Below are 20933 nucleotides of genomic sequence, written 5' to 3' on the forward strand. Positions count from 1 at the left end.
AACCATGCCTCCATCCTTGCTATCCTCCCTGTTTTCCTTTCCCTGTTGCTTTATAACCTGGGTTGTGAGTAACTGAATCCACTTTCCCTTCTTCCCTTTCTTTCCCCTCTCTCCTCCCTGATGAATGAACAAAGGTCCGAAAGCTAGGATGTAAATTTTCTGTTCTGTTTTGTGTATCTATCGGCTGTACTGAGCTGAGGTAAGTACTGACCAGCCCCTCTATCTCTGTGTTAGTATTTGTTTCACATCTTTATATAAGATTTTCCATTAATTATTTAAATCCTGATTTTAGCCCTTTTTTTCAGGTACTATGGTGTTAAGCATATCAGACTTCTGTAAACAAAGTCATCATCACAATGGATTAAACTTGATTATATACCTGCATTATAAAAGAAAGTTGAATACATTTTGATGATTTACTTCCTAATCAGGCAACTTTATAGATATGTGATAGTAAATAGCTTCCATGGGAAAGAGACACAGCATAAACAATTCAGGGTGACAGTTCTGTTCAATATAACTTTTTTATAATGAATCAGCTGGAAGTTAATTACAGTTGTTAACAAAGATTAATTTGATGAAACAGTTGCTAAAGGACTATTCTTGTTGCACTTACTACATCTGAGGGATACAAACCTATATACGTATATAAAGCTAAAAGATCAATCTTGTTTGTGAAAAGAGTATTCAAACTGAAATTGTGTCATAAGTCACAGTTTCTCGATGTTTTGTTAATTACAAACAGATATTTATGTGAAACCTGTGTTGTCAAAAATAGTAAATGCTTTCTCATGTGAGGTATAATGTGATAAGAGAAAATAAAAAAAATAATTGAAAGAGTGACAACCACTGCGTAACGCCATAATCTCCTATCTAGTTATATTGGCTGGAGAACATAACTCATTGTGCACAGTGTCACTTACAAGCCAGAAGATTCATAAAATATGAGAGGGAATTGTTTGGGTATGTAAAAACAACTATACAGGGTGTTACAAAAAGGTACGGCCAAACTTTCAGGAAACATTCCTCACACACAAATAAAGAAAAGATGTTATGTGGTCATGTGTCCGGAAACGCTTAATTTCCATGTTAGTGCTCATTTTAGTTTCGTCAGTATGTACTGTACTTCCTCGATTCACCACCAGTTGGCCCAATAGTAAGGTAATGTTGACTTCGGTGCTTGTGTTGACATGCAACTCATTGCTCTACAGCACTAGCATCAAGCACATCAGTACGTAGCATCAACAGGTTAGTGTTCATCACGAACGTGGTTTTGCAGTCAGTGCAATGTTTACAAATGCGGAGTTGGCAGATACCCATTTGATGTATGGATTAGCACGGGGCAATAGCCGTGGCGCGGTACGTTTGTATTGAGACAGATTTCCAGAACGAAGGTGCCCCGACAGGAAGACGTTCGAAGCAATTGATCAGCATCTTAGGGAGCACGGAACATTCCAGCCTATGACTCGCGACTGGGGAAGACCTAGAACGACGAGGACGCCTGCAATGGACGAGGCAATTCTTCGCGCAGTTGACGATAACCCTAATGTCAGCGTCAGAGAAGATGATGCTGTACAAGGTAACGTTGACCATGTCACTGTATGGAGAGTGCTACGGGACAACCAGTTGTTTCCGTACCATGTACAGCGTGTGCAGGCATTATCAGCAGCTGATTGGCCTCCACGGGTACACTTCTGCGAATGGTTCATCCAACAATGTGTCAATCCTCATTTCAGTGCAAATGTTCTCTTTACGGATGAGGCTTCATTCCAACGTGATCAAATTGTAAATTTTCACAACCAACATGTGTGGGCTGACGAGAATCTGCACGCAATTGTGCAATCACGTCACGAACACAGATTTTCTGTGAACGTTTGGGCAGGCATTGTTGGTGATGTCTTGATTGGGCCCCATGTTCTTCCACCTACGCTCAATGGAGCACGTTTTCATGATTTCATACGGGATACTCTACCTGTGCTGCTAGAACATGTGCCTTTACAAGTACGACACAGCATGTGGTTCATGCACGATGGAGCTCCTGCACATTTCAGTCGAAGTGTTCTTACGCTTCTCAACAACAGATTCGGTGACCGATGGATCGGTAGAGGCGGACCAATTCCATGGCCTCCACGCTCTCCTGACCTCAACCCTCTTGACTTTCATTTATGGGGGCATTTGAAAGCTCTTGTCTACGCAACCCCGGTACCAAATGTAGAGACTCTTCGTGCTCGTATTGTGGACTGCTGTGATACAATACGCCATTCTCCAGGGCTGCATCAGCGCATCAGGGATTCCATGCGACGGAGGGTGGATGCATGTATTCTCGCTAACAGAGGACATTTTGAACATTTCCTGTAACAAAGTGTTTGAAGTCACGCTGGTACGTTCTGTTGCTGTGTGTGTTTCCATTCCATGATTAATGTGATTTGAAGAGAAGTAATAAAATGAGCTCTAACATCGAAAGTAAGCGTTTCCGGACACATGTCCAGATAACATATTTTCTTTCTTTGTGTGTGAGGAATGTTTCCTGAAAGTTTGGCCGTGCCTTTTTCTAACACCCTATATACATACAGAACTTTGAATTTCCTTTTCATGTTTACACTGTTGAATACTATAGTTACTATCAGAAACAGACTTTCTTACCTTTGATTGGGCAGTTAGTAACGAGGCTATGTAATGTCACAAAATTGCCCATGTTTACATTTGTACTCTTACTACTAGTGCAATCACGGGTGTTGCGTTCCACTAATATACTATTATTTAAGGTTTTAATTGTATTCTAAAAGAATTTAATTCTGTTAGTTCCTTTTTTTTAACTGTTTTTTATTTTCACATGAGGAAAACGAGCATCATGACTGAATGAAGTTCGTTTGCCACATAGCATTAAGTGGACTCTGTAGCGCCTGCTGTGCTCACCAACGAAACTGATTGGACAAACTCCATGATGCTTCAGATATTAAGCAATTTGTAGCTTTTATGAGGAAATATATTAATACTAGTATACAAAAAGAGGGTATATCAGCAATAAAAATAGATCAAAACTGATAACACAATTATATACTGAACCACGAATTAGCTGCTTTTCCCCCAAACTGATTAAACCAGATTGTGAGAAGTAGTCCAAGGGGAAGTAACATTATAATATCCTAAAGCCTGACTAGCTGTTAAATTTGCTTCAAGATTCCTCTATGTACACTATGGTTAGCAAAGTTTTTAACCTCTTCTGTGTTCTATCATCACAAAGTAATAAACAAAACTCTTATTGAACTACATGGAAGGGATGATTTCATCTCCATTAGTTCGAGTCAAATGTTATCTTAATTTTATTCACCTGTAGGTGACTTCTTTTTGTCACGGAAAATTGCAACACATCGATGTTGATACTTGAGGGGTGATTCAATACGTTTGTACTCCTGGGGTTTCCCTTCCAATTGATACACTATGAGTCCTCGGCCGGCAGTACCTACCACTGCCATTGGAAAATCCTGAAACATAGTTGATGACACAGAAATATAAAAAAATTGGCCAATACCAAATCAGTTATTTTTTACTGCTTACTATTTTTAAAATGAAGACACAAGAAATTTTATTATTATTACTGTCATTTTGTTTCAGTTTAGGGGTGTATGGCAGACTGTTCATTTTTTGTCCTTATGAGGTTAGGTAATACAGCACTACACATACTTTAAATGTAAATAATACTATCACACGTTGTGGAACAACTGATGGAATATAATGGCAGTTCCAAAAATAGGAAGTGTAGTACTATAAAAATACCAATTAATACATGGAAAGAAACATATTCAGAGCATTACAAAAGGCAAACTCAGGAAATAAAGCTTTTCAATCAAGGCTGTATCTGTACCTAGAGATTGTGCCCTATTTAGACCCATCAGAGTATACTATAACATGGTTGTAGTTACTTTAGTACTCCTGCTGGACTTGCAAATGGAAGATATACATATGCTGATATGCATAACATTGCCCACATGTCGAGGGCACCTCCAACAGGGTATGCAATGACATTGCAGGCTGCTGCATGAAATTCTATAGTGGGACAACATAAGACTGCTTGTTGATAGCTTGCCCTCAATTTTTCTTTGCTAGCTGCTGGGTAACTAGTGATGGGACTGTAACATGCAATCCAAGAGCTGGTATAACATTTCTGTACAGTGCTTCTATTTGATGAGCATGTTGTTTCCACCACTGTAAGACTTACTTGGAACTGTACTTAATATTATAATTGCCATACATTTGCACAACAAAGTAGTATGCTTGGACTTAACATAAATTGAATCAGGAACTATTAATGTTTGGTTTTTGTGAATTAATGTGCAATTCAGTCTGTTGTTACAGAGTGCTAATTTGGCCCCCATAGTGAGGGTTACAAAAGTAACCATTTAAAATTTCTTTGAACACAGACTTAAAATCATGTTCTGAAATACTCTTAGAAACCAGAGGTTGTAAACAACTTTCCAATCTGATGAGCATTGTTTCAAATCATATTATATCCACCAACTGACAAAATTGAGGTTAATACACTTTCATATAGTTTCTGAAGCAATTTTCATGTTATGAAACTGTAACAAATCTTATTCACTAACACTGTAAAAAGCTGCTGAAAACTAGCTGTTGTTTCAAATCATATCAATCCTCTATAGAGTGTGTTTCAAACTGTATTGTGGCCAACATTAACACTACATGAAGCTGTTACTTTGCTCAGCTGATTATGCTGACAACAAGCATACTTTTCTCTGCAATGCTAAATCTAAATCTTCAACAACAGCTGCTGTCTGTAAAGGAAGAGCTTTTTCATTTATGAAGGAAAAAAATTCTGCAAGTGATAATTCAAGAGGTGACCAAAAGCGGTAAAAGAAAATTTGTCCATCAGTAGAGTGAGTGAAACAACGAGGAGGAAGATTAGTGTTTAATGTCCCGTTGACAGCGAGGTCATAAGAGACAGAGGACAAGCTCAGATTAGGTAAGGATGGGGAAGAAAATCAGTCGTGCCTTTTCAAAGGAATCATCCTGGTATTTGCCTGAAGCAATTTAAGGAAATCATGGAAAACCTACATCAGGATGGCCGGGCGCAGTTTGAACTGTCCTCCCAAATGCGAGTCCAGTATGCTAAGTCCTGTGCCACCTCGTTCGATGTGAAGCAAAGAAGGCTGATGTGAATAATGTTTTCGGGATAACTGGAGCAGCATAGGAGATTTATATTTCAATGCTAACATTTAATATTAAATTGCTATGGTAAATGGCAATGAGGAAAAAGTAAGTACTGTATGTCAGTTTGTGGCTGCTTGGAAGAAGGAGAACTGAACCAAATTTGAAGAGAAACCAATAGGATGGTCATTATGAACATACTATAAATCAAAACATTTAACCATAAGATTTAGATTTTGGATTGACTATTTCAATAATAACACAAACAAGTATTTACATAACACTGTATATCATTAAAGAATTATAGCAGAAACAGGTTGTAATTATATATCAGAATGATTAATGTGAATATTTTTATTGCATAATAACATGGTTTTCAATAACAACATGTTGGTTTGATACAAATCCTATTAAAGTCAATTGACAAATATACATTAGAATGTATATTGTGAAAAATTTAATTTTGCATTAAAAGACAATGCTCTTCTATAGTATTAACAAAAATAATTGGTTAGCTATGTATTTACTTTACTATGATTTTTGTTTATATATTTTACAGATTACTGGATCAATGGATATTAAATCCAAATCATTTTCCTTGAACCTGAAGAACCCAGCTGCAAATAGATTCCACTTTTTCATGTTTTTAGAAGTAAGCCTCAATCACAATACCTTCATATTTCACAACAGTAAAATTTTGTTTCCTGAACATAAAAGATTTGAAATGATGCTCCTCATCTGTTAAGGATAGCATTTTACCTCCACATCTATGGTTAACATGAAACCAGAATGGTTTTGTTGTCTGAAGAGCCACTTCACTGTAGAGTGTACACCATTTTGGAAAGCTGGTAAGTATGAAAGTGACAAAGTGCTGTATGTTTGTTGCAGCAAGAAGAGATGCAATATGATGGCAAGTGGTGTCTCACCAGCCTCAACACCCCACAAGCTTTTGCTTTTGTTACATGTCTCATTCTCTTGAATGAAAAGGCTGTAATTTTCAGATATGGACGTTGAAATGAAGCATATCTTGTGCAGCTGTAATCCAGCCAGCATCACAGAAAAGCCTTACAGAATTTCAGAATGTGTGTTCAGTCTGGTTCTCATGGTTTGTGGCTCAGATGTGTAAGATGATGGGTGACTTATGGATTTGAGATATTTTAGATGTGAGAAAACATGAAATTTCTTGGTGGAAAGTTATGCTCATATTTTGAGTGCCCTTCATCCATAATCATGAATGTGAACATATACTGTTCTTCCCGAAGTAACTTAAAACACGAGTGGACAACCGGCAGCACGCAGCCCAGACCCAGCCTCCACTGGTTTCAATTTGGCCTGCGGTAGAAATTCGTACTCTGTCTGTGACACATTTTCAGATGTTCACCATTCTATTGTTCACATTATTCCAGTTTGGTTTCTGCATAATACTGCTGATATATGCCAAGTGATTTATACTTTTAAACTCTTTAAAATAAATAAAAAAGTGATGTTCCTTTTGTGTTACAGTAACAATCCATGCCTATGCAACCAGTCGTTGAAAGTATTTTTGGACAAATATTTAAAAAAAATGCCTGCTAATAAAGTTTGGTGATATTAGTACATTTATGTTTAAAACTCTGTAATGACCTGCTTGTGGCCATATATCATGAATTTATTCCTAATCACTTTTCAACTAGGATTGCTTGTGTCATTGCCATATTTTGCTTTTCTGTTCTTTCTCACACTAACATCAGTAAATACTTCTAGTCGACTGTGAACATATTAGATTACTGCAACTGTTGAAACTGAAGGTAATTTATAAATAATTAGGTGCAACCAGCTGCTTTTATTATTGACATTTATTTTTCCATGATATTTATTTATATGCCATGAATGTTGTTTCTTACGAACAACATTGCATAATTTTGTAATGGAAGATTTTATGGCAGCTACTGTAAAACACTGTAAGTAAAGAAACAATGTTGACTAAATGTAAATAAATGCAAACATCTGAAAATGGAATGAACAGATAATGAATTTACTCTCAAAAACACTTGTTCTGAGGTACAATTTATTGACATGGCACATCGGGAAAGGGGTGCCATTCATACCAGTGTGTTGTGTTATACACATTAACATCATGGGAACTACAGTTTTAATTCATGTGCTAGGAGTGTTGCTGTCGCGTCACGTGACAAGCCAGCCCACAAGTTTAAGTAAGAATTTGAATCAGGCCCGTGGGTCACCAAAGGGTGCCCATGTGCCTCATCATTTAGCACATGCCTCCAACCTATTATCTGACAACTGAAGGTGATTGATTGATTGACTGAGGGGGAGGGGGGTTATGGGACTAAACGGCAAGGTCATCAGACCTGCAATTGGAAATCATGGCTATTAGGAAAACTACAAGGTAACAAAAACATCCACATAAAGAATCACTGAATAGGGCTTTACGCTATGTACAATATACTATTAATAACTATAGCAAACATGGCTACATTTAAAATAAGTTATTGGTAGATGCTACTGTTCTGACCAAAACAGTTAAGGGTACATTGTATGTGAAATTCGTTGAAATTTGACATTTTCTGTTTTCTACTCCAGAATGTACTTTGGACTTCCTGAACATTTTGGTATACATTAAAAACAGACAATTGAGAGACCTTCAAATGATATTTTGAATATTGACTGCTACGTCTCAGAAGTTGGCATTACAAATAAACAAATCAGTCCTTAGTTTATTTATGTATAAAAAGAAACAGAAGTTAGCTTACTCCAAAAATAGCCGATAATCACACTACTTTCAATGAAAACTAGTATCAGAAAAGTAATTGATGAATTACAGGAAAATTTTGGGAAGGCCATTAGAGATAACTGTGACAATTTAGAGAAGATGAAAAGAGCTGTGTGGAGCACTTTCTTTCATCGAATATCAACCAATGAAAAGCCATGTCATGCTTTGTGTCCACCTTCACCAAACACTTGGTGTAAATATAGGCAAGCTGAATTTTCTGGCACCCTGCATGAATTTACACATAAACATTCTCCTCCTTTGACAGTAATGGAGGCAATCAAACCTATTTACAGAGATTTGGCAAATCCTGAGCTACTAAAGAAGTGTTTACATGGGAAGACCCAGAATGTTAATGAGTTCTTCAATAATGTTGTAGGGTGTCGTGTGCCTGAAAAAGTATTTCTTGGCCTTATAACTCTAAAGTTAGCAGTGCCTGATGCTGTAATAACTTTTAATGGTGGGAACTATGGAAGACTTAAGGTTCTGGAGAAGTTAGGGTAAGATTTGGACAGAACATAGCTAAATGACTGCGGGAACTGGATGAGCTTCATGTACGTGAAGCAGAGTTAGCTGCCAAATGACAAAAAAACCAAGAAAGAAAAAGAGGAGGCAAGCACTGGGCTGTTGTGACACTGAAGAAGACACAGACTATGGGCCAGGGCAATTCTAGTGGACAAAAGACGCACAAATGTAAGCCTGTCTAAGAACTTGTAATTAAAAAAGTTTTAAACCTCAATACCCCGAACTACATTTTTTGCAATAAATGACCCGTTTTCTAAAATTGTACTGATGGTAGAGACACGAAATTTTCACAGCATGCCAAGTGTGAGATTCAACACATATGGAACTAGAATAATTAAAATATCCGGAGTTGTTTTGGTTTTATGTTCTTTTATTTACAAAATTTTGTCAAAAAATTTGAGTGTTTGGAAAAAAAAAGATAACGTGCCTCACAATACAATTTAGTAATAATTCTAGTTCGGGGTATCTAGAAAGGCGCATTCAATAATTATAGAAAATTTTAAGTTGGCGTTTCAAAAAGTTTCCAAGATAATGGGCCACAGAATTCAATAATTGAACTTTGGCGGCATAGGGCATACAATGTCCCCGTAAGTAAGGCATGGCCCACAAAAGTCTAAAGAAATTTTTGTAGAGAAACGATCACAAGAAGATGAGAGTCATCACTAGAAGCCACATCACTGGAGATGTACCAATGACACTGTGCCTCAAGTTGTCTGAGAAGGATATACTTCTCTACAGCCACCCCCAGTAGGTAAGTTATCAATGGTGTATAACTATGAATTCACAATAGATGTGGCTTCAGAGTTTCTTAGTTTCTAGAGCCTATTTTAACCAGTTGCTCACTATATCCTGCAAAGTCTCACCCACACAGCTTGAAATAACAATACTGTGTTAACTATTTTGACACATACAGCCCTTCCTTGGATTGAAGAGAGGAACTACAATTGCCTCCCTCCAGGAATCAGTACATTGTTGTATACAAGATTTGGTCAAATGAAGTAAGTTTCCTTTTCCTGTCCATTAAAACGCTGCAACATTTTATTCTGCAAGTGGGACAATATTTAAATCCAATGTTGATAGGGGACATAATATTTTTCACATGGATTAGAGGCAGTTGTGTTGTTTTTTGATGATGGCAATCAGATCCCATCTCTTCCTTTTTAGAGGTGACAGAAAGCTTCGTTTTAGCTAGCTACAGCTGCAATGCTAGTATAATGCTCTGACTTTCTCTGGTCGGAACTCTAGTGACTGTTAGGAGACTGCCTGGACTCTTTAAGTACAGATACATAAACTTCTTGACTGTACAAGGAGCTACCCAAAGGAAAAAACTTTATTTTTCAGGTTTAGTCACTGTTAAGCACAAACCTTCAATCCCCTTAACAGTACTCTCCATTTGCACTAACACACTCGTCTACTCTTTTATTCCATATTTCAAAACATTGTTTAAATTCATCTTTACTGATGCTTGACAGCACCTCCATCTTTTTTCCTTCACCTCGGCAACATCAACAAAACATTTTCCTTTCATGTCTGTTTTCATTCTAGGAAACAAAAAACGACTACATGGGGAAATATCTGGTGACAGTGGGGGTGGGGGGTGGGTATGGGGGGGGGGGGGGAGGGGGGAGGGATGGAGGTTGAGGAACAGGGGTCATACCAGTTTTGGTCATGAATTGTCATACAGACACAACTGTGGGAGCAGGAACATCGCCGTGATGAAAAAACCAGTCACCCAATTGCCACAAATGAGGCCACTTCCACTGCACATTTTTGCACAGTCTTTTCAAAATTTCCAAGAAGAAAGCCCGTTAACTGTCTTACCCTGAAGAACAAATTCTGAATAGATGACTCCTCTCACATCGAAAAAGCAAATTGGCAGTGTTATAATGTTTGACTTCATCTGATGAGCTTCCTTGAGGCGAGGTAAACTAGAAGTATTCCACTGCTTGACTGTTGCTGTGATTCACAATTGTTGATATGACTGTTGCCGTGATTCACAATTGTTGCTACAGCATCCAGCTTTGCCACCTGTACCAATTTTTGAAAAAAGTTTGGATCATTTCAGAACTCTTCTTTCAAAGCACAGCATGCTTCCTCCACCTCATTGTTCAACATTTAACAGTCATGGCACGAATTTCGCAGTCACACTTTTCGTTTCCAAACCTCCTGTCCCAACTCAATGACCTCAAGTCATTCCCAACAGCTCCAAAATTTCTTTAATGGCCCATGTTTATCTCTGTTGATGAGTACATGAATGTTTTCAACATTTTTGTGTGTTTGGGCCATTGAAGGATACCAAAACAAGATTTGTCATTAACTGACATTTCACCATTTCTGAAACAGGAACAACCACTCAAACACTAGAAATTTCCCCATAGCATCATCCTTGCACACCATTTTGAACATTTCAAGAGTTTCTGTTCCACTTTTTCCAAGTAAAAGTGAAATTTCACCATGGCATGTAGTTCATGAAAATCAGCCATTGCAAAAACAACTATCTCACGAAGCAGTTGTCACTATAAACTCTGCCAAAACTAGTTGTGACCTCCTTCAGTGAGTGTACTCGGCTTAATGACTGGAATGTTTACTCTATGTGATCCTAGCATTAAAATTCAGTACTAGAAAATCTCTGCCCACCAGAAAATTAGTTCATTTCTTTTGGGTACCCCCTCATACATGTCCAGCCTAGGGATCTTGTGGTAAATCACATCCACGGAAACCGAGAGTGTACAGGATTGAATCTGTTGGACCACAGATTTTTCGTTGTTTTAATCTAGCCTTTACCCCTCAACGATGCAAGGAGTTGGTAGAAATGACGTGACCTGCAATCCATGTTAAACTGGAGATCCCTCGTCCCCTGTTGGATAACAGGGGTAAGTTAGGTATATGCAAGTCGCCGAAGTTGCAGCCAATTTAATGACTTGCATTAAGCCACTGAGCCAAACAAAATAATAATAATAATAATCATCTATATACATAATTATGGTTGTACAAAACCCTCAGAGCATTAAGACCCATTCGCATTAGTCCAGTTTTTTAAATTAGCACTTAGGTTGCCAACCTGACTGGACTGTTTTCCTATGTTTCACATATACAGTAATCATTCATATAGTTTTCAACTGTTCAGTACTGTGCTGTTATTGATTTAGCACATAATTTTGTGGTACTAAGAAGCTCTTCACAGTAGCACTCACAAAGATAGTGAATTAACACTGCTTTTGGTTTCAACAGTAGCTGTTAATTCGTATTCACCACTCTTGCCATAGATAGATCAGTTGGCTCCAGACCACCAGACATAATGGGAAGTGGTGAGGGTGCCAGACGTATCTTAGTTCTTGCCATTTGCTGAAGGCCAGATTCCACATTCTACCCAGTGCACTCTTTCTTTAGTATATCTTTTCTCTCTACTGAAACTGTTGGGACAGATCTGCAGTTCAAAAGCTTCAGTAATTGCCGAATGTAATACTTTGAGATCATAGCTAACATTTGGTAACTTTTTACACATAACACAAGCTACAGTACAGAGCATGATGCTGGGAAATTAATAGCAATACGGTATTAATCATTACTTATAGTGTCCCATCAGGGTCTATGAGTGGGAGGCAAATGACTGTGACTGTACACACACAAATCTCTCATGTTCCCTAAATAAGTAATAATTCAAGCAGCAGAATTGTGCAGTGTACCTTGAGTACTGGTTCTCTAAATTTACCAAACAAGTTTCCACAAAGACACTGAACGTATCTGCGAGTGATCCACATTCAGGTTTCCTGTTACATATGATATTTACTACTTATCTATGTTGGACTTGTGCACATTGGTGAGGACAAGGTCTTTAACAGCAGATTCATCACTTCCCCTTGTTATATTAGCTCTGAGCGACAATGGGAGCTTCAGCTTAAGCTTAAATACTTTAAGTAACAAAATTTACTAACAAGAGAAAATGAAAATTATTCACAAAAGAGAATTAAAATTATTTAGATCCACATACAATTATATTCACACAATATAAACGCTCAGTTTATTTGAAAATTTTTTCTGCCCCAAAAATGTATGTTAGACTAATAAACAGCTGGTACATAACCAAGATAAACTGTAATAATTTGCCAGTTAGGTTACTAACTAAACTGAGCATTCAACTAATAGGTATGTTAATATACAAAGAAAGTAATTGTTCAAATGTATGAAAGGAAAATATGAAACACAACCTACAGGCGCATCGCACTATTTTAACAAGAGTAGTAAGGATGATATGAAGGTGTACTGTGACTGCTTTAATGACTTTGGCTTTGAATTTTGCATGCAGCCAGGTTGGATACAAGGCAAATGTGTAGGCTGTGAGCAGTGAAGTATCAGTTGAATAAAGACCTGCAGCAAATAATGACAACACAAAGAACTGTCAGGTCTATAAAACATAAAATCTTTGGACTTATCTCAATTCCAGTTTTCCTTTTTTATTATTTCCATTAGCTGCTCTCGTGACTGTTTATAACTTCATCTACTGTCAATGTTTAAAATTACAACTACTGGGAAGACTCTGTAATGAATATGTCCTGGCATTAGGGAACTGTCCGATTCCGCCTGCCTGCTTTGACCTATGACATCACCAGTACAGCTGGAACACTCACTTCCACCTAATGCAATATAGTGATTATAATGTCACTACATACACATGCGAACAAAAAAGTAACACAATTTTTTTCGCTCCAACAGTAAAATGAAGTTAATTGGAAAACTGCTGGTTTAGGGTGGTGAAAAGCTAAATATACGATAATACAAAAAATGGCACCAACCCAAAATAAATATTATCCAAAAAAACTCAACATACAATACAGTGTTATAAGCACAAAACCACAGGAATCTTATATTTCAATTGACCTATAAAGTTTAAACAAAGCCCTCAATGCCAAAAAAACAACATATGCATTTCCTAAATGGGGTATCACAAAATTCCCTATACCTATATAGCTCAAGCAAAGCCCTAGATACCTGCAACCCAAACATAAGTAAAAAAAACTAGTTCAACAAACTGCACAAGAGCTAAATAGCACACAAACATCCAACAATACGAAAAGCACAACTCGAAAACCCAACAACCCCCAAATTCCCTAAATCAACTGAACTATAACAAAATTACCATAAACCCAAACCGGACAAAGCATCAACATTACATTAAAATAAAACTAAAGCAAGCCTGCAACAGAAACACATATATATGTCTGCTTGTGTCTGTATATGTGTGGATGGATGTGTGTGTGTGTGTGTGTGTGTGTGTGTGTGTGTGTGTGTGTGTGTGCGCAAGTGTATACCCGTCCTTTTTTCCCCCCTAAGGTAAGTCTTTCCGCTCCCGGGATTGGAATGACTCCTTACCCTCTCCCTTAAAACCCAGCGCTTTCACATGGTAAGTCACATCATCTTTGTTTTTATATATATATATATATATATATATATATATATATACACACACACATAAAGATGATGTGACTTACCAAATGAAAGTGCTGGCAGGTCGACAGACACACAAATAAACACAAACATACACAAAAAATTCAAGCTTTCGCAACAAACTGTTGCCTCATCAGGAAAGAGGGAAGGAGAGGGAAAGACGAAAGGATGTGGGTTTTAAGGGAGAGGGTAAGGAGTCATTCCAATCCCGGGAGCGGAAAGACTTACCTTAGGGGAAAAAAAGGGTGTGTGTGTGTGTGTGTGTGTGTGTGTGTGTGTGTGTGTGTGTGTGTGTGTGTGCGTGTACCTTCTTCCAAAATCACCCCATCCCCCTACAACCTCTCCTACCCATATACCAACCCCAATCCACCTGATACCGCTCCCAATAAAATTACTCACACCTTACGTAAAAATAAAGCCAACCAAATCAGTCCTCAAAACAAAACAAAATAACCTCTAAATACACCCCAACCATCCACAATCTGCCCCATCAACCCCACAAACCATAGCCACGACCTCTCACCCCCCCCCCCAAAAAAAATCACAAACCCAACTCCTCAACTCGGAATCCTCAGCCTATACAGCCTCTCCACTAACCTCAAGAAAAACCTGAACACCACAAAAATTCTCAGGGATACTCTTCTGCCAGCAATAGTCATCTAAATGGAGCTACATGTTGGAAGAGTACTTCTTCCCTCCTCCTATTACAAATTTAACTGCCCCCTCATCTCCAAACCCCTATAAGGTATTAGTGCAAGCCCTAGTATCATAATCCTTAAACTGAATGCTATGGTTAACCACTAAGTGCTCATAATCCCTTTTCCCCATACCCCTACAACACGAAAATGCATTTGACATCAAAGTACTACCCTTGTCAATAAGCCCCACAAATTCCCTATTCGTACAACTATGCAAAACCTCGAAAATAGAATCAGAATACCCCCCCTCCCCCTGAAATAACAGCCGCCCACACCAACAAACCAATCCATGAACTCCCCTCCCATACTACCACTTTCTGACAAGGAAGTCACCAATTTCAAATGTGATTCTTGGTCCACTCAACTTTCCCCTTTACTTAACATATTCTGAAAGCAGCTCCTTACAAAAAGAGAATCAATCAACCCAGCTCTCACATTCACTCCAGTGTCATGCACAAAAAACCTTAAAGAGAGCCTGTAACCAAAATGATAAATAAGCAACACAATCTCCCCATGGCCAACCTAGGTTTGTCATGCCAGGTACCACACAGAATAAATTGCCAGATGTTATCACAACACCACTTCAACATACACAGGTTCCTAGTATGGGCCACCGGAACTCTGGTCGACTTCATACACTGCCTACAAGGATGACACCTAACATACTCCACTACCAGTCCAAAAAACTGCAAACCTTAATGGTCAACAACATGTCTCCATCCAAATCCAAACCCAATGAATGGGTCTAACTTGTAACTTATCAGTCATGCCCATGCCTAATAAAAAACCATTAAAAATATTAAGTTTCATTCTACATGCAATACACAAAGCTAATCACACCTAACAAAAATGCCAAATACATAAACCACATAAACCAATAAATCATAATACCTCAATGGAAACAAAGCACACACTTTCAAGTTCACAGATTATCAAGACTCAAATCAACCCAATACCACAAGTTACAAGAAAACTTTACATGTCAACATCCACCACCAGAGTATAACAACTACTATAACATGAAATCTACAAAAACAAACCCGCTCAAAAACACCGCACCACAGCGACGTCACACACTGTAATACCAATACGTCAATGGATCAAAGAAGACAGATGGAATCCTGAGACTTCTGTAGACCTGTGTCTTCTAGTTTTGGTGACAGCATCAGTAGATTGTATATGACAACACATATAATACCAAACATCCTGATTAAATATTTGATGTCGCTACGAAGTTAATGAAATATAAAGGCAAGTCTCATGCACATAATGTTAATCTTCCAACAAAAAGAGAAGTTAACCACAGGATAATCTAAAACTATACTCACAACATCTGCACAATATACCCTTTCCGGAAGAGTGATACTTAGCATGGGGGTTGCACTTCGCGTGTCCCAGAACTGAAAAAACATACATATAATTTTAACATACATATGCATCCATTAGCTTTCAAATATTTCAAAACTAACAAATACTCTTGCTATTCCACAAACCTTGAGAGTTTTGTCCCATGATCCAGTCATTAAACAAGAATACATGTTTCCTTTTATCCAGTGACATGTTTTCACCGGTGCATCATGCTGGGCAACTTGCACTGTCTGGTTGCTATTCAGATCCCAACATTTTACCATCTTATCGCAAGAAGCCATAAAGACTTTAGTCCCGTCCTGTAATAAAATAATAGTTTCAAATTTAAATTTCGTACATCTTGGTAAATGACAATATAATGTTTTCCTACACGAAACATATTCTCAGATTTCAGCAAATTGTCCATTCGAAATGTAATGTTAACACTTACATCGCTCCAACATACGTCCAGTACTGGACCCTGCATGGTCTGCATTGACTTGGGAATTGTTTTTCCTGTCTGTTCAACTTCCCAGCAGCGGACCTTTGTGACAAATCTCAACATTATTCAGACTACAAAATATATGTCATATTGCACAATACATCGATTTAAAGGAAATTAATTATACGATTTCCACAATATTTCTCTCGTCTTATGCACTTACGTTGTTGTCCCAGCTTCCAGCTATCAAAAAATTTTGTGGAATTGTGGCGGGACTGAACGCTAAAGACGACACTGAATCGTCAGGAGGGGACGTAACTTCAAAATCTTTCATTGGGTTGGCTGACGATGGAGTAGTCGTTGTGCCATACCCCGATGTATTACCCAAAGTACTTTGATTAAACATTCTGAGTTCTAAAACTTCCTGCAACTAAATACTGTCAACAACCTTACTAACACTTCCAGAGAATACACTGCACATTCAAAACAAAAACATGACGCATAGGGGTCAAAGAATTTACAGGAAGAGATCCCGCAGCATAGAGGAAAAATAATACAAAGGACCCCCTTCGCCACATTTAGTTTTCTATTGTAATTATATTTCTTTACTTAGCTATTGAATCTCCATACTGTTGTTCATGATAATCCAGACTAATAAGCAATGCTTACGTAAATTAAAAACACGAGACACTACTGACGCCATGTAATTTAAATTCCATGGTTACCAGAGTTACAACTTAGTTTACATCATGTTTATCTGATGACTACAGTGTTCTTGAACTGATAAGATATTACATGAGTATTTTTTTTTTTTCTTATATAAGTGACGTTAACTGAGTTGTGTTGTAAAAACATTGAAGGCAAAAGTAACAGATTTAACAACACTGATTTTGTTTACAGACTCTATTTGCTACTACTTGGATTAACGGAACTTTAGCGTTTGTGTTTGATATTTGTGTTCAATTTTTAAGCAGAGTAGCTTTAGAAATCGTGGAGCTAATTGTAAAGTAACAGTGTGGACGTTCTTCTTGTATTTCAAACGTGGGTCAGAGAAGAAGATTTTATTTAATCCTTCCCTTATCATTGACGTGACATGCATTTTTTACGGTTCTGTACAATTCCAGGATTAGTAATACAAAGACGGTTTGGCACCAGCAAACTTTGCTTATCAGCTATGCCTGCAGTTAAGCTGGAATTCCAGGATGGTTTAACGCCAAGCGATCCGCAAAAGAAACCAGTATTAATTGTAGGCCAGTTAAAAAATCTGGCAAAAGTGAAATATAACGATATAAAAATAAAGTTAGAACCTAGAGTGACAGAAGAGGTAAATAGCTTGGTTTGACTGTATTATATTAATTCTTTTATTTTGGTTTTACGATCTGTTTGTGATTTTTTTTTTTTTTCTTTCAGGTGTACAAGACAGCCTTAGCAAGTTTGCATCCGTCACCAACAGACAGCTGTTCGTTGTATCTCAACCTAGCAACACTTGCTGCTCTTCCTCTCAAATGTAGCCGTCATAACACTTCGTCGAGATCACATGCCCTTACCAAGCTGATTCGTAGCTCGACGGCAGGAGTTGAAGAATCGATTGTGGTGAATACTTCTTATTTGTTTTATAGTTGGTCCTATTTCCTGATTTTTCATTAAGCCCTCGGACACTTTAAAAATTGCTCGAGAATGGAAATGCCAAGTTCAAACTTCCTTTCGAACAAAAATCCGTCTAAGGCCTTGTATTTTTCGTGTTTGACAGTATGGGACTAAAACTCAGTTGGAAAAATCGTTGATTACCAAGGTATGTAAGTACCAGTATTTGAAACTATTAATTTCTATTGCGGCTGGACACCGCTATTTCTACATGTTTCTGATAAAATTTAGGTATCAGAGCAGTAATCAGACCATGTTTAATGCTCTACTGAAAGCAACTACTATGTCCTACTCTCCTCTCTTTTTCTGGCAGTGCTCTTTTGTACACATGTAAAAAAAATATAGATCATTAGAGGAATTAATGTATCCTATGGGAAGAAAAGGGAAATGTATCTTTTGGCAAGAACAAGAGGAGATCGTGCAGTATCTGCATGATTCATAAACTACTCAAAATTACTAAGAAAAGCTATTAAAAATCAAGGAATATGCACATTATGTCAGTAATTCTGCCAACAGACTTACAGCTATATGGAATTTAATGAAATGAGGACAGTACAACAAGCTACAGATCAAGGATAACATGGAATGGAAGTGCTACAAATGATGAGTCACAAGCAGCAAATGTGTTTAATAATCACTTCTGAAATATAGTAGAAAATAAAAGGATTAACAGTTCAAAAGAACAACCACAGCAGTATGTTGAGAAAGAAAGCAACTCTCATAGTATTCAGTAATAAAATATACTACTGATTTCTCCCGAGGGGAAAAAAAACCATACACATTCTCTTCATACAATGTAACCTTTTACTGTTGCTACTGACATCACTTCATAAGTAAAAGCTTGTCTGGCTTTGATGGTGTTTCCAATAGAGTACAAAAGATTTGTACCCTTATAGTATGCCCATTCTTATCCGATACATGTAATGCATCACTAACTTAGTGTATTTTTCCAGAAAGACGGAAAACTGCCATTGTTAAACCCCTTTATCATAAAGATTATAGGAGCAATGTCAACAACTACCAACCTGTTTCACTACTGACATCATTTTCCAAAATTTTGAGGTGATTTATTCTAGAATATTATCTCATTGTAGCAACAACAACATCCTCAGCAAATCATGGTTTGGGTTTCAGAAGAGTTGCACTACTGAGAATGTCATCTACATGTTCACTCAGCAAATTTTACAAGTGCTAAATAATAAAATAGTGCCAGTTGGTATTTTCTATGACCTGTCAAAGGCATTTGATTGTGTGGATCACAGTATTCTCATAGATAAATGGAAGTTTTTTTTTATGGTGTAGCCAACCAATGGATAATATCATATCTAACCAAAAGAATGCAAGGAGCTGTACTTAGTAATTCAAGCCATATAGTCAGAGGACATAATTCTGAATGGGGAGAAGCCACATATGAGCTTCCCCAAAGTTCAATCGTAGGTTCACTATTGTTCCTCACATATGTAACCATGCATACTTACAGTAACAGAAGAATGGTAAAAAAGTTCTTAAAAGTATCATTGGTTTTTTGTGAAGGGTCTCACCCTGAGTTATATAAAACAAGTTCTGCACACATATGGGTGACACAGCAATGATAAGTGTAGTATGACGAGGAAACAATAAATAGGTTGACAATTTCAAAATTCATAGGTGTCGTATTAATGAGAATTTAAACTGGAAAAAGCAAATCTTTTAACTCCTACAAGAACTTAGTTCTGCCACACTTGCACTTAGAATCATTGCAAATGTTAAGGGAGAGAAAATCAGTATGTTGACATATTTTGCAATTTTTCATTCAGTAATATCATACAGAATAATGTTCTGTTCAGAAACATGCTGTATGAATAATATGTGGGACTCCCCTACGATCATCTTGTAGACATCTGTTTAAGGATTTGAGCATTCTTACTATGTTTCACAGTATACTTATTTCCTCATGGTGTGTGTTGCAAATAATCCACTGCAGTTCAAAAGGAATAATGGTGTTCATAATGACTATACACGAAGAAAAAATGACATTCATTATGCCACATTAAGGTTGCATTTAGCACTAAAAGGAGCGATTGACTGCAGGAAGCAGCACTCCCCTGAGAAGTATTCACTGAATTTGCTATTATGGAACAAGGTCTTTGAATTGGATATTTTAGAATTGGACCTACTCCCATTCTCTGTACTAAAGGCAGTCATAATTTATCATGAAGTGTCTATTGTCGATAAATTGTGTTTGTGAGTCGTCCATTATCAACAGAGTCGTTATTGTAGTGTCTTGCACTGAACATGACTTCAGGACACGAAGTTTGGGTAAAATAATTATTGTCCTGGTTGTTTAGGCTGCAACTTAACTTATGATAAGTTGTTATAAACAGTACATCAGAATATTTCTTTGTCTGCATTTTACAAATTTTAAGTGATAACAACTGTGTGGTAGTGCATACTAATTGCTTTAAATAGGACGACTTTTCTGGCTTGACGGAATTATGTAAGTGTCCAATTCCACTCATCTGCTTTGACCCATGACATCATCAATATGGTGGAAATGGCTATTCTAAGCGTCTCCAGTATGGTGCCAATGATGTGCTGTACATACACACAGCAACAAACATGAAAACACATATAAATAAATAAGACAGTAACATCTCCCTCCTAAAATACAATCAAACTAACGGGACAACCACGGGAAACTGGCAGTTTTAGTGAGGGGACAAGCTAAGTATAAAAAAAAAAAAAAAAACACACACACACACACACACACACACACACTCCACACTCCCAAAACACACAAAATGACGAACAAAAAAATAATTACAAAATTTACAGGAATCGGACACTTCCCTTGACCTGTATAGGCAACTGCAGCTGACGATACCAGAACACCAACGCCTACAGCAAACACTATGGAAAT

At 37.5% G+C, this 20933-nt stretch overlaps 2 protein-coding genes across 3 annotated transcripts in view; one reads left to right on the plus strand and one right to left on the minus strand.

The window, feature by feature from the left end:
• LOC126416190 (protein Rae1) overlaps nt 1–16881 on the minus strand; it is a 37303-nt gene extending 20422 nt beyond the window's left edge. Inside the window, exons 1-5 of the mRNA XM_050083774.1 lie at nt 16614–16881; nt 16400–16492; nt 16095–16268; nt 15930–16001; nt 3332–3485 (exon numbers count right to left, since the gene is read on the minus strand). Of these exons, the coding sequence (XP_049939731.1) occupies nt 3332–3485; nt 15930–16001; nt 16095–16268; nt 16400–16492; nt 16614–16796 (676 nt within the window). The 5' untranslated portion in view covers nt 16797–16881. The remainder of the gene's footprint in view (nt 1–3331; nt 3486–15929; nt 16002–16094; nt 16269–16399; nt 16493–16613) is intronic.
• Nucleotides 16882–17153: 272 nt separating this feature from the next.
• The window catches only part of LOC126416288 (probable aminopeptidase NPEPL1), a 59720-nt gene continuing 55940 nt past the window's right edge, over nt 17154–20933 (plus strand). Inside the window, exons 1-3 of one of the 2 annotated variants that reach the window (XM_050083939.1) lie at nt 17154–17435; nt 17515–17714; nt 17801–17983. In XM_050083939.1, coding sequence (XP_049939896.1) covers nt 17565–17714; nt 17801–17983 — 333 coding nt within the window. In that variant the 5' untranslated portion in view covers nt 17154–17435; nt 17515–17564. The remainder of the gene's footprint in view (nt 17436–17514; nt 17715–17800; nt 17984–20933) is intronic. The other variant, XM_050083938.1, reaches the window with a different exon arrangement.

Source organism: Schistocerca serialis, chromosome 8, assembly GCF_023864345.2.
Source record: "Schistocerca serialis cubense isolate TAMUIC-IGC-003099 chromosome 8, iqSchSeri2.2, whole genome shotgun sequence".
NCBI classification, from domain to species: domain Eukaryota; kingdom Metazoa; phylum Arthropoda; class Insecta; order Orthoptera; family Acrididae; genus Schistocerca; species Schistocerca serialis.